This window comes from Choloepus didactylus, chromosome Y, assembly GCF_015220235.1.
Source record: "Choloepus didactylus isolate mChoDid1 chromosome Y, mChoDid1.pri, whole genome shotgun sequence".
NCBI lineage: Eukaryota > Metazoa > Chordata > Mammalia > Pilosa > Megalonychidae > Choloepus > Choloepus didactylus.
Genome location: NC_051335.1, coordinates 4,673,441 through 4,687,684, shown reverse-complemented (window position 1 = coordinate 4,687,684; position 14,244 = coordinate 4,673,441). Strand labels below are relative to the sequence as shown.

At 38.1% G+C, this 14,244-nt stretch overlaps 1 protein-coding gene across 1 annotated transcript; it reads right to left on the bottom strand.

Annotated features, from left to right (window-relative positions):
* Positions 1-8: 8 nt before the first annotated feature.
* On the bottom strand, positions 9-1,952 carry LOC119523985 (fibrous sheath-interacting protein 2-like; the record flags this gene model as incomplete). Its single annotated transcript, XM_037822685.1, is given in 1 exon segment — positions 9-1,952. A coding segment is annotated over 1 exon segment (1,944 nt), but the record flags the coding sequence as incomplete, so codon positions are not given.
* Positions 1,953-14,244: the final 12,292 nt, after the last annotated feature.

Genomic DNA, 14,244 nt, shown 5'->3' with positions numbered 1-14,244 from the left:
CCTAAGTGTTCTGCAACGATATCTGGATCTACATTGATTGGTTGTTTTCCATGGTGAGGAACTATTTTAATCTCTTCAGTCAAATATTGATCTGTCTTTTCTTTTTCTGTCTCATACTCCATTTTAACAGCATGCTCATGCACCTTTCCAACAATTTGACTGATGTCCAAATCGCCAAAGAGATCAGCATGTGAATCTTTTGAGCTAACTGTTTCTAATGGATAATTCAAAACTTTACTAACAATTAAAGAAGCTACTTTTTTAGGGAAGAATCTGTTTGTATTTTTCACATCATAATAAAGTTCTTCATGTGTTCCAGTTTGTTGTAGTGCATGATTATAAACAGAATCAACAAGCCGAGAAATCATTTCTATACTTTCTGGATTTAAAAAGTGTTCTTCAGGACTAGCAGCTACAACACTAAGGTTATTTTTGGAAATTACCGCTATCACAGATTTTGTCAGTTGAGATGCAGTTTTATTTAACTCAGGCCTTGATAAGTTTTTAGCATCTTTGTTTACAGCACTTGGCAACTTGACTAGTTTAGCTAAGAACAAGGCCAATGTTTCTTCTAAAAACATGGCATCTAGCACAGAATTTTTTCTGGATGAAGGCTTTTTCTTCAACTTAATGTTATCAATAATCTTAACCACTTTTTCTGTAATTTTGACAGCTTCCAGAACTAATCCTGAATGTGATTCTTCTTCTTTCACTTGAAGCTGAAATTCTGAGCTGGAAATTTCTTTCACCATTAAAAAATCTATTGTATCAGAGAGAACATTGCTTTTACCCATTAAATCTTTATACACTGAAGGATGAGAGCCAGAGTGCTTTAAAATACTGTTGTAAACAGAAGTAACTACTTTTTCAATAGTTGCACTGTCTGCTAAAGATAGAGTGGGTGATTCCTTGGCCTGCAGTACAACTTTAATCTGACTTTTAGAGATGTGTTCTTGGAGTGACCTTAAAATTTTTGAGGTTATTTTTTGCATTTCAGCATTTAGAGAATTGTTTTGTCCCTTACCCACTTTTGGAAACATAGATAAAAGCTTTGATAAAAAATTTACAGCAATTTCTTTCATTATGTTAAAAGGCAGTTTGTAAGCATGTGATGGCTGGGGCAGAGGAACTTCCGTGGTTTGGATGATGTCATTAAGGATATTTTCAACAACAGTGTCTACTTCTGTACACTGATGTGGGGTTAGCTCTCCAGAAAAATAGTTCTGCAACTGATTGCCAGCTACTTCTTGTACAACTAAATTAGCTATGGTTTCTGAAAGAATTCTGCAACCACTGATGACACAATTTTGTATGATCTCTTGAGATCCAAATTGTGGCAAGAGATTAGTATAAATAGTCTGAGCCACTAATTGAGTAGTTTCATCATCACTAGGATGTAAGGATTCTATATACTGTATAACCATATCTTCACTTTTGGAAATCTCTGTCATAACCGTATTTATTAACTTCATTTGAAGGAAATCCAGTTCTGTGTACAAATTGTCCTCAGACATTTCTGTTTTAGTGTTGGTTACTGTTGAGAAAATTTTTGATAGAAGAGAAGAAATTACGTTTTCTAAAAATTCATGAGGCAGCATTATGGTGTATGGCAATAATGTTTGACATTCTTTGCAGGTTGTTTGGGACATCTTTTGGACTTTTTTAATAACCTCCTTAGATTCTAGAGGCAAACATACTGAAACTGGAGCCTCATCACACAGTAACAAATTTAACTGATGTTGAAAAATTTCTTCTATTACTGCATTAGCTAGCCTCTTTGCTAAATTTTCACCATTATTATTTATGTCCTTGCAAATGGAGTCTTGAGATCTATATTCCTGCAAAATATTGCATACAGAGGAGTGAACAACCTTATTGACCAATGCTTTATTGATTTATGGTATTTCAACCATAAGTGCCTTATCTGAATGTGTTTTGGTTGCAGGGGCCATTTTAACCATGGGTGGTAGGATTTTATCCGTAGTAATTATTTTCATATCAGGTGGTGCTTTGTCCACTGATGGTTCTTTTTGCCTGAGAGGTACATTATGAGCTGATGAAATTTTTTTTAATTCAGTTTTATTGAAATATATTCACGAACCATACAGTCATCCATGGTATACAATCAACTGTTCACAGTATGATCATATAGTTATGCGTTCATCACCACAATCTATTTCTGAACATTTTCCTTACATCAGAAAGAATCAGAATAAGAATAAAAAATAAAAGTGAAAAGAGAATACCCAAACCATCCCCCCATCCCACCCTATTTGTCATTTAGTTTTTACTCCCATTTTTCTACTGATTTTTTTTTCAATTTTTTAACTTTGTTTATCAAAAAATTAAAAACAAACAGGCAAACAACAACCAAAAAAAACCCCACATTTCAAACAAAGCAATGGATTAAGGAAAACAAATAACCTAAAATAACTACTTTGCTTCCAATATGTTCCTACCATACCCCAAGAAAATTAATAAACCATGTCCAAACAGAGGAGTAAGAAAAACAAATAATCTAAAATAACTACATTGCTTCCAACATGTTCCTACCATACCCCAAGAAAATTAACAACCCCTAAGAAAACAAAGGAATAAGAGAAAAAAAAAAACCTAAAATAACTCTATTGCTTCCAACATGATCTTACTATATCCAAGAAAGTTTACAAACCATAATCATTCCTGAGCATTCCCATAACATTGAGATTACCCTCCATAGTTTATCTGTTCTTATTAGATTGTCATTCCCCCTCCACTAATTGGTATCTCTAGGTCCCCTACATTCTACAGTATAAAACATTGTACATTTTTCACAGAATTCACATTAGTGGTAACATACAATATCTCTCTTTTTGTGCCTGGCTTACTTTGCTCAGCATATGTCTTTTTTTTTTTTTAATCTTCATTTTATTGAGATATATTCATATACCACGCAGTCATACAAAACAAATCATACTTTCGATTGTTCACAGTACCATTACATAGTTGTACATTCATCACCCAAATCAATCCCTGACACCTTCATTAGCACACACACAAGAATAACTAGAATAATAATTAGAGTGAAAAAGAGCAATTGAAGTAAAAATGAACACTGGGTACCTTTGTCTGTTTGTTTCCTTCCCCTATTTTTCTACTCATCCATCCATAAACTAGACAAAGTGGAGTTTGGTCCTTATGGCTTTCCCAATCCCATTGTCACCCCTCATAAGCTACATTTTTATACAACTATCTTTGAGATTCATGGGTTCTGAGTTGTAGTTTGATAGTTTCAGGTATCCACCACCAGCTACCCCAATTCTTTAGAACCTAAAAAGGGTTGTCTACAGTGTGCGTAAGAGTGCCCACCAGAGTGACCTCTCGGCTCCTTTTGGATTCTCTCTGCCACTGAAGCTTATTTCATTTCCTTTCACATCCCCCTTTTGGTCAAGAAGATGTTCTCCGTCCCACGATGCCGGGTCTACATTCCTCCCCGGGAGTCATATTCCACGTTGCCAGGGAGATTCACTGCCCTGGGTGTCTGATCCCATGTAGGGGGGAGGGCAGTGATTTCACCTTTCAAGTTGGCTTAGCCAGAGAGAGAGGGCCACATCTGAGCAACAAAGAGGCATTCAGGAGGAGACTCTTAGGCACAAATCTAGGGAGGCCTAGCCTCTCCTTTGCAGCAACCGTCTTCCCAAGGGTAAAACTTATGGTAGAGGGCTCAACCCATCAAACCACCAGTCCCCTATGTCTGTGGTCATGTTAGCAACCATGGAGGTGGGGTAGGCGAATACCCCTGCATTCTCCACAGGCTCCTCAAGGGGGCACTACATCATTTTTTTTCCCTTGTTTTTCTTTCTCTCTTTTTTTTTTTAACTTTCCCTTCTTTTTTAAATCAACTGTATGAAAAAAAAGTTAAAAAGAAAACAAACATACAATAAAAGAACATTTCAAAGAGACCATAACAAGGGGGTAAGAAAAAGACAACTAACCTAAGATAACTGCTTAACTTCCAACATGTTCCTACTTTATCCCAAGAAAGTTACCTAATATAGCAACATTTCTGTGAACTTGCTCCTACTATATCCATCAGAAATTCACAGACCATAGTCATTCCTGGGCATCCCCAGAACGTTAAATAGCTTATCTGTTCTTCTTGGATTATTGTTCCCCCTTCCTTAATTGCTCTCTATTGCTAGTTCCCCTACATTCTACATTATAAACCATTTGTTTTAGATTTTTCAAAGTTCACATTAGTGGTAGCATATAATATTTCTCTTTTTGTGCCTGGCTTATTTCGCTCAGCATTATGTCTTCAAGGTTCATCCATGTTGTCATATGTTTCACGAGATCGTTCCTTCTTACTGCCGCGTAGTATTCCATCGTGTGTATATACCACATTTTATTTATCCACTCTTCTGTTGAAGGACATTTGGGTTGTTTCCATCTCTTGGCAATTGTGAATAATACTCCTATGAACATTGGTGTGCAGATATCTGTTCGTGTCACTGCTTTCCGATCTTCCGGGTATATACCGAGAAGTGCAATCGCTGGATCGAATGGTAACTCTATATCTAGTTTTCTAAGGAACTGCCAGACTGACTTCCAGAGTGGCTGAACCATTATACAGTCCCACCAACAGTGAATAAGAGTCCCAATTTCTCCACATCCCCTCCAGCATTTGTAGTTTCCTGTTTGTTTAATGGCAGCCATTCTAACCGGTGTTAGATGGTATCTCATTGTGGTCTTAATTTGCATCTCTCTAATAGCTAGTGAAGCTGAACATTTTTTCATGTGTTTCTTGGCCATTTGTATTTCCTCTTCAGAGAACTGTCTTTTCATATCTTTTGCCCATTTTATAATTGGGCCGTCTGTACTATTGTCATTGAGTTGCAGGATTTCTTTATATATGCAAGATATCAGTCTTTTGTCAGATACATGGTTTCCAAAAATTTTTTCCCATTGAGTTGGCTGCCTCTTTACCTTTTTGAGAAATTCCTTTGAGGTGTAGAAACTTGTAAGCTTGAGGAGTTCCCATTTATCTATTTTCTCTTTTGTTGCTTGTGCTTTGGGTGTAAAGTCTAGGAAGTGGCCGCCTAATACAAGGTAATGAAGATGTTTTCCTACATTATCTTCTAGGAGTTTTATGGTACTTTCTTTTATATTGAGATCTTTGGTCCATTTTGAGTTAATTTTTGTTTAGGGGGTGAGGTAGGGGTCCTCTTTCATTCTTTTGGATATGGATATCCAACTCTCCCAGCCCCATTTGTTGAAAAGACCATTATGACTCAGTTCAGTGACTTTGGGGGCCTTATCAAAGATCAGTCGGCCATAGATCTGAGGGTCTATCTCCGAATTCTCAATTCGATTCCATTGATCTATATGTCTATCTTTGTGCCAGTACCATGCTGTTTTGGCAACTGTGGCTTTATAATAAGCTTCAAAGTCAGGGAGTGTAAGTCCTCCCACTTCGTTTTTCTTTTTTAGAGTGTCTTTAGCAATTCGAGGCATCTTCCCTTTCCAAATAAATTTGATAACTAGCTTTTCCAAGTCTGCAAAGTAGGTTGTTGGAATTTTGATTGGGATTGCATTGAATCTGTAGATGATTTGGGTAGAATTGACATCTTAATGACATTTAGTCTTCCTATCCATGAACATGGAATATTTTTCCATCTTTTAAGGTCCCCTTCTATTTCTTTTAGTAGAGTTATGTAGTTTTCTTTGTATAGGTCTTTTACATCTTTGGTTAAGTTTATTCCTAGGTACTTGATTTTTTTAGTTGCTATTGAAAATGGTATCTTTTTCTTGAGTGTCTCTTCAGTTTGTTCATTTCTAGCGTATAGAAACATTACTGACTTATGTGCATTAACCTTTTATCCCGCTACTTTACTAAATTTGTTTATTAGCTGTAGTAGCTGTATCGCCGATTTCTCAGGTTTTTCTAGGTATAAGATCATATCATCTGCAAACAATGACAGTTTTACTTCTTCTTTTCCAATTTGGATGCCTTTTATTTCTTTGTCTTGCCGGATTGCCCCGGCTAGCACTTCCAGCACAATGTTGAATAACAGTGGTGACAGCGGGCATCCTTGTCTTGTTCCTGATCTTAGAGGGAAGGCTTTCAGTCTCTCACCATTGCGTACTATGCTGGCTGTGGGTTTTTCATATATGCTCTTTATCATGTTGAGGAAGTTTCCTTCAATTCCTACCTTTTGAAGTGTTTTTATCAAAAAGGGATGTTGGATTTTGTCAAATGCTTTTTCAGCATCTATTGAGATGATCAATTGATTTTTCCCTTTCGAGTTTTTAATGTGTTGTAATACATTGATTGTTTTTCTTATGTTGAACCATCCTTGCATGCCTGGAATGAACCCCACTTGGTCATGGTGTATGATTTTTTTAATGTGTCTTTGGATTCGATTTGCAAGTATTTTGTTTAGGATTTTTGCATCTATATTCATTAGGGAGATTGGCCAGTAGTTTTCCTTTTTTGTAGCATCTTTGCCTGGTTTTGGTATTAGATTGATGTTAGCTTCATAAAATGAGTTAGGTAGTGTTCCATTTTCTTCAATGTTCTGAAAGAGTTTGAGTAAGATTGGTGTCAGTTCTTTCTGGAAAGTTTGGTAGAATTCCCCCGTGAAGCCATCTGGCCCTGGGCATTTATTTGTGGGAAGATTTTTGATGACTGATTGGATCTCTTTGCTTGTGATGGGTTGGTTGAGGTCTTCTATTTCTTCTCTGGTCAGTCTAGGTTGTTCATATGTTTTCAGGAAATTGTCCATTTCCTCTATATTATCCAGTTTGTTGCCATACAGTTGTTCATAGTATCCTCTTATAATTTTTTTAATTTCTTCAGGGTCTGCAGTTATGTCACCTTTTTCATTCATTATTTTGTTTATATGGGTCTTCTCTCTTTTTGATTTTGTCAGTCTAGCTAGGGGCTTGTCAATCTTGTTGATCTTCTCAAAGAACCAACTTTTGGTGATATTTATCCTCTCTATTGTTTTTTTGTTCTCTATGTCATTTATTTCTGCTTTAATCCTTGTTATTTCTTTTCTTGTACTTGGTTTAGGATTGGTTTGCTGTTCATTTTCTAGCTTCTTCAGTTGATCCATTAGTTCTTTGATTTTGGCTCTTTCTTCCTTTTTAATATATGCGTTTAGTGCTATAAATTTCCCCCTTAGCACTGCTTTTGCTGCATCCCATAGATTTTGGTATGTTGTGTTCTCATTTTCATTCGTCTCTATATATTTAGCAATTTCTCTTGCTATTTCTTCTTTAACCCACTGATTGTTTAGGAGTGTGTTGTTTAACCTCCAGGTATTTGTGAATTTTCTAAGTCTCTGACGGTTATTGACTTCTAATTGTATTCCATTGTGGTCAGAGAATGTGCTTTGAATAATTTCAATCTTTTTAAATTTATTGAGGCTTGCTTTATGTCCCAGCATATGATCTATTCTGGAGAAAGTTCCATGAGCACTAGAAAAGTATGTGTATCCTGGTGATTTGGGATGTAATGTCCTGTATATGTCTGTTAAATCTAATTCATTTATCAGATTGTTTAGGTTTTCAATTTCCTTATTGGTCTTCTGTCTGGTTGATCTATCTATAGGAGAGAGTGATGTGTTGAAGTCTCCCACAATTATTGTGGAAACATCAATTGCTTCCTTTAGTTTTGCCAGTGTTTCTCTCATGTATTTTGTGGCACCTTGGTTGGGTGCATAGACATTTACGATTGTTATTTCTTCTTGCTGAATTGCCCCTTTTATTAGTACATAGTGGCCTTCTTTGTCTCTCAAAACATCCCTGCATTTGAAGTCTATTTTATCTGAGATTAATATTGCTACACCTGCTTTCTTTTGGCTGTAGCTTGCATGAAATATTTTTTTCCATCCTTTCACTTTCAGTTTCTTTGTGTCCCTGTGTCTAAGATGAGTTCCTTGTATGCAACATATTGATGGTTCATTTTTTTGATCCATTCTGTGAATCTATATTTTTTTATTGGGGAGTTTAATCCATTTACATTCAACGTTATAACCGTGAAGGCATTTCGTGAATCAGCCATCTTATCCTTTGGTTTATGTTTGTCATATTTTTCCCCTCTGTCTATTAATATCCTTTATTGTACCCATACTGAATCTCTTTAGTACTGAACCTTTCTCCAAGTCTCTCTGTCCTTTCTTTGTTTCTCTGTCTGTAGGGCTCCCTTGAGTATCTCCACTAGGGCAGGTCTCTTGTTAGCAAATTCTCTCAGCATTTGTTTGTCTGTGAAAAATTTAAGCTCTCCCTCAAATTTGAAGGAGAGCTTTGCTGGATAAATTATTCTTGGCTGGAAATTTTCCTAACTCAGAATTTTAAATATATCGTGCCACTGCCTTCTTGCCTCCATGGTGGCTGCTGAGTAGTCACTACTTAGTCTTATGCTGTTTCCTTTGTATGTGGTGAATTGCTTTTCTCTTGCTGCTTTCAGAACTTGCTCCTTCTCTTCTGTGTTTGATAGTGTGATCAGTATATGTCTCGGAGTGGGTTTATTTGGATTTATTCTATTTGGAGTTCGCTGAGAATTTATGATTTGTGTATTTATGTTGTTTAGAAGATTTGGGAAGTTTTCCCCAAGAATTTCTTTGAATACTCTTCCTAGACCTTTACCCTTTTCTTCCCCTTTTGGGACACCAATGAGTCTTATATTCGGACGTTTCATATTATCTATCATATCCCTGAGGTCCATTTCGATTTTTTCAATTTTTTTCCCCATTCTTTCTTTTATGCTTTCATTTTCCATTCTGTCGTCTTCCAGGTCACTGATTCATTGTTCAACTTCCTCTAGTCTTGTACTATGAGTGTCCAGAATCTTTTTAATTTGGTCAACAGTTTCTTTAATTTCCATAAGATCATCCATTTTTTTATTTAGTCTTGCAATGTCTTCTTTATGCTCTTCTAGGGTCTTCTTGATTTCCTTTATCTCCCGTACTATGGTCTCATTGTTCATATTTAGTTCTTTGAGTAGCTGCTCTAGGTGCTGTGTCTCTTCTGGTCTTTTGATTTGGGTGCTTGGGCTTGGGTTATCCATATCGTCTGGGTTTTTCATATGCTTTATAATTTTCTGTTGTTTTTGGCCTCGTGGCATTTGCTGAACTTGATAGGGTTCTTTTAGGATTTGTAGACCAATTGAAGTCCTTATCTCTAATTTATCAGATCTACAGCTTCGTGGAGTACACTTTCTCTAACTAACCAGCAGGTGGCGTCCACGAGCCACCTGTTCTCCACAAGCCAGTTCTCCCCTGCTTAGCCTTTTTGGTGAGTGGGGGAGTGAGTCTTGTGGGGTCCAATTGGTGTACCAAGCTTGCGTGTGTAGTTGGTGTTGCCTGCCCTGTATATGGGGCGTGTTTCTGGGCAGTCAGGGAGGGGGGGTGGCTCTAACAGTCAAATCTCCCTGGTGATCCTAGAGTTTTAAAGCTGCTGCAATAGTCTAATCCTTCAGTTCAGTCCTGCCACAGTTTGTCTCTGCCACTGACCCACAAGTCCTTGGTATTGGCGTATGGCTCCTGAGACTTGCAAGTGGGCCCCTCTTCCAGGCCGTGCACCCCCTGGTCCTCTGTTGAGGGATGACTGTGCTATGTCAGAGGTGAGTGCCGTCCCCCCAGGGCAGTTCTGGGCTGCTGGGCTGTGTAGGGAGGCTCCCAGTCTGCTGAAATGATGGCTGAATGGGGCTTTGTTAATTCACACTGCTCTACCTTCCCAACTCTGGGACAATCAGCTGAGGTTGCAGGGAAGGCTAATGTCCACGCCCAGTTTTGTGGTGTGTGCCTGTTATTTGAAGCACTTCCATCACACTGGGTTGTCTGGGGCAGTTCTGGGCTATGGGGCTGGCGATGGGCAGGAGTGTTTCCTGTCCACCAGGATGATGGCTGTGAGCGGACACCCCCCCTTTTCTTGGGAAGTTGTGGTGTTTAGTGAATTTTCTCAGCCACTGGATTATTGCGTTTTGTCTCAGAGCTCTCCTAGTTCTGCTCTTGACTTGACCTGCCCAAATAGCAAGTCTTTGAAGCTTTCTGTATTGGGCTTCTTAGAGTAATTGTTTTAGAAAAAGAAAAAAGGATTAAAAAAAAAAAAAAACAACAAAAAAAAACGGGCCCTCCTCAGAGATCTAATGGGTTATTGAAATGCTAAGAGACAAAGCAACCAGGGCCATTAAGGAAAGGTCCACAGGGCAGAGACATCAGCTTTTCTTCGGGATTTGCATATGCGCCTCAGGGCCCTTCCCCTTTCTCTGTTCACCAGAACTCCAAAAATCCTCTGCTTTTATTTTGGAGTTTTTCGTGTTGTTTTTTTTTCTATGCCTGTCTCCTCTCTGCTGGGCTGGCTGCTCTCAGATTCTCTGGTGTCTGGTCTCAGTCTATCTATGGTTTGGTTAGGGTTTGGATGAGTAGAATGTGTTTCCGATAAGGGCTGCCACTGGAGTTCTCCCTTCTCCTTCCCGGAGCTGACAGCCCCTCCTCCCCCGGGACTGAGCCTGGCAGGGAGGAGCGCGGGTCCCCTGGCCGCAAAAACTTACAGATTTCGCTCATCTCAGCAGTTCCACGTTTTCATGAGTGTTGTATGAAGTATGCCCAAAGTCAGATTGCTCTGTGGTGTCCAGTCCACGCAGTTCCTGGCTTTCTACCTACTTTCCTGGAGGAGTAACTAAAACATACAGCTCACCAGTCTGCCATCTTGCCCCGCCTCCGAGGAGGTCTTTTTATTAAATTTGCACCAGTAGAACTTGAAACTATGTTGTGATCCCACTGATCACTATTCTTCAGTAGCTGGAACAAAGGTTTCTTGTCACAGAATCTTGCTTGCAACTATAGTAACCATTCTGTTCATATCAGTAAAATTTCTCAACCATACTAATTGAAGACACTTATGATAGTGGAAGTTTGAAAACGTGGACTGTCCTTGGTGCTCTGTATACTAAGGAAAAGGTAATAGCTAGTATACTCCTACCATTCTCTGGGTACCCACAATTGTATAAGATACTGTGCTAGATTCTTTACATATGATATTGCTAATCCTCATGATAATTCCATGTAATATATATATCATTGTCCCTATTTTACAGATAAGAAAACTGAAACTTGGAGTGGCTAAATAACCCATCTAAGGTTCCACAGATAGTGAGTGACAGAAACCAGATTCAAATCCCAGACTGTCTGGCTGCGTACCTCATCTTTCCACTTCACCTTGAAAAGTTCTCTGTTATTCACAGAGCTTCCTGCTTGATAGTAGAATTCATATTAAGAAAATGACTGAAAAATATTTCTGCCATCTGTATCCATTGTGTTCCTGCCAGGTTTATGAAGAGACACTCTGGTTCGTAAGGCTCTGGTAGTATATACAGATCCAGATAATTCTTTTTAGCACTGCGTAGAAGTTTTGGGGAAGTGGAAGTTGGAGAATAATTTGGGATTCATGCAAGTACCCAAAGTAAATTCTCAGAACAGTAATGTGAATCTGAACAGTTAGAGTGCAGGGAAGTGGAAAACCTAAAGTAAATAATTTAGATGTGCGAAAAGAGGGGATTAGCAAAACATCACATGGTATACTCATCCTATGTAGCCATTAAGAATGATTATGTAAATATATATCCATTGACATGGAAATATGCTCCTCATATATTGTTGAATTTAAAAAGGCAGGAAACAGAATAATCTCATTTTTTGAAAAAAAAAAAGAAAGAAAGAAAAGAACTATTCACACAAATATTCTTCTAAAAAGGAAAAAAACTAGAAGTTTCTACTCCAAGCGGTAACAACAGTTGAAGCAAGGTGGTAGCATTATGGGTAATTTTTTTCTTATTTTTGCTTCTGTATTCTAATTTTTCTCAAATGAAGATATATTACTTATATAATAAATAAATAACTTTTTAAGAGATGAATCAAAAAATATTGCTCACAGCTGGACAGGTTGAAATAATCCCTAACAGAGTATGAGCTAGTAGAGTGAACCAAAGAAAGAAAAAGGCCAATTTCATACTGAATAGACAATGAAGTTATTTAATGTGTAACATAACAGAAGCAATATAAATGATTATACTGTTTTACAATAATGCCACTTCTGAGGAACTGTTTTAGACATTATCTTTTTAAGTTGTATGTGAAAAGATTTTTCTGTTTTTAAAAATTATCACACAAAACCTAACTCAGGAAAAAGATAAAGCGTTTTTTAAAAACTCCCAGCCCTGAAATTCTCCCCACCACTACATGCCCTAAAACATGAAAAGAAGCTAAATAATCTGAATTGGGTTTGCTAAAGACAAAAAAAGTATCCATACTGAATATTGTTAGAGGCAGAATAGCACAGTATAATTACCAGCTTGGGCTCTAGAGTTGCAAAAAACTTGGAGTTCGAATTCTAGCAAATGATTGAACTGGTGTAAGCTTCAGATTTGTACCTGTAAAACGGATATAATAATACCTAACTCAAAGAAGTGTTATGAAGATTAAATGAAAAAATGTATGTAAAACATTTATGCACTCTATGGATGGTAGTTAAAAAGAGCAAAGTGATGCTTCGAGCTTTAGACTGAGCCAAGAAGGAAGCCAGGATCTCAGAAAGTATGCCTGGAAGTCGGTCCTAAACTGGAGTGGAAATAAGGCAGAACTGTTGTTTGCCAAGTTAATTTTTCTCTGTGTTTGTTATCATTTATTAGGGTCCTCAATTTGGAACAGTTGCACTTCCCCAAATGTAAAGTTCTGAAGAAAGGCAATGAATAAGGAAGAAGAGGGTCAGGACCATCCCCTACCTAGTCTGTGACCTCCTTGAAGACAGGCAAGATCTCCGTTTCATCTTTGTTGAAAGGCTAAATGAAAGGAGGCAGGAGGTAAGGGAGTCCAGGGGCTGCCGCTCCAGTCAGATTGTGTCCTACATCCTCCACATGTAGCCTTCAGATTCCATACTGCCCTCTTATGATTCCTCCTGAAGTTTTTCCCTAAGTGTCCATTTTTGACAGATTTCACATGAAAAATAATATATTTACATGAGATTTTTCAAGACTCTTTTACAGCTTACCCACTATGTGGAGAATAATATACCAAGGACAATGAGGACTCACAAAGAAAATGGATTAAGTCTTTGCCCTGGACCTAGACCAGAGCTTCTCAAACTTGAGCACATCAGCATCACCTGGGGGTGGAGGAGAGGCGTGTTAAAACACATATGGCTGGGCCCATCCCCAGGGTCTCTACTTGGCAGGTTTGGAGTGGGGCTCAGAATTTGCATTTCTAACAAGTTCTTAGATGATGCTGATGCTGCCATCCAAAGACCACATTTTGAGAAGCAGTGCCTTAGAACAGGAGGCTGCAAATTTTCTTTGTAAAGGTCCAGATACCAAATATTTGAGGTTTTATGAGCCAAAGGTCTCTGTCACAACTATTCAATTCTGCTGTTATAGCATGAAAGCAGCCATAGACAACAGATAAACAAATAAGCATGGCTGGATTTCAATAAAACTTTATTTGTGGACACTGAAATTTGAATTTCATATAAAAAAATATTCTTTGAATTTTTTTCAAAATTAAAAAATGTGAAAGTTGTTCTTAGCTGGAGCACCATACAAAAGTGGACGGGGGGGCTGTGTTTGCCAACCCCTGCCTGAAAGAGATTCATTATCTAAGAAGACAAATCAAAAACAAATGGAAGGGAGAAAAATATAAAGCAATAAGTATTCAAAAAGTTGTTTAACTTCATTTGTCATCAGGGAAATGCAAATTAAAACCACAGTGGGATACTACTATACATATACTAGAATGGCTAAAAATGTTTCAAGACTGAGAATATCAAGAGTTAGTGAGGATAAGGAGCAGTGGGAATGCTCATATAATGCAAGTGAGAATGTAAATTGTATAACCACTTTGGAAACCAGCTTGGCATTATTTACTAAAGCTGAACACATATGTGCCCTATTGCAATAGACACAGAGATGTGCCAACCGGTCTCCTTCAAGGAAAGACAATGTGCCCAGGTATGGCAGAAATGCAGTCAGAAGAAAGCCTCCAATTGTCAGCTCCTTTTGGATCTGCCTTAGCTGCAGAGAGCTGCTTTACCGGAGGTCAGGCTCTTCCTATAGTGATTGAACAAGGCCGGGGCGGGGGGGGGATGTAGTAAAAGACCATTTCAGCCTGACACAGAACACACCGATGGGCACTACTTGTTCCAGACTCCATGCCAGGCTGGCTCAAGCTTTGTCAGATTTGTATTGCAGTTCACCTTCTCCTTTCTTTC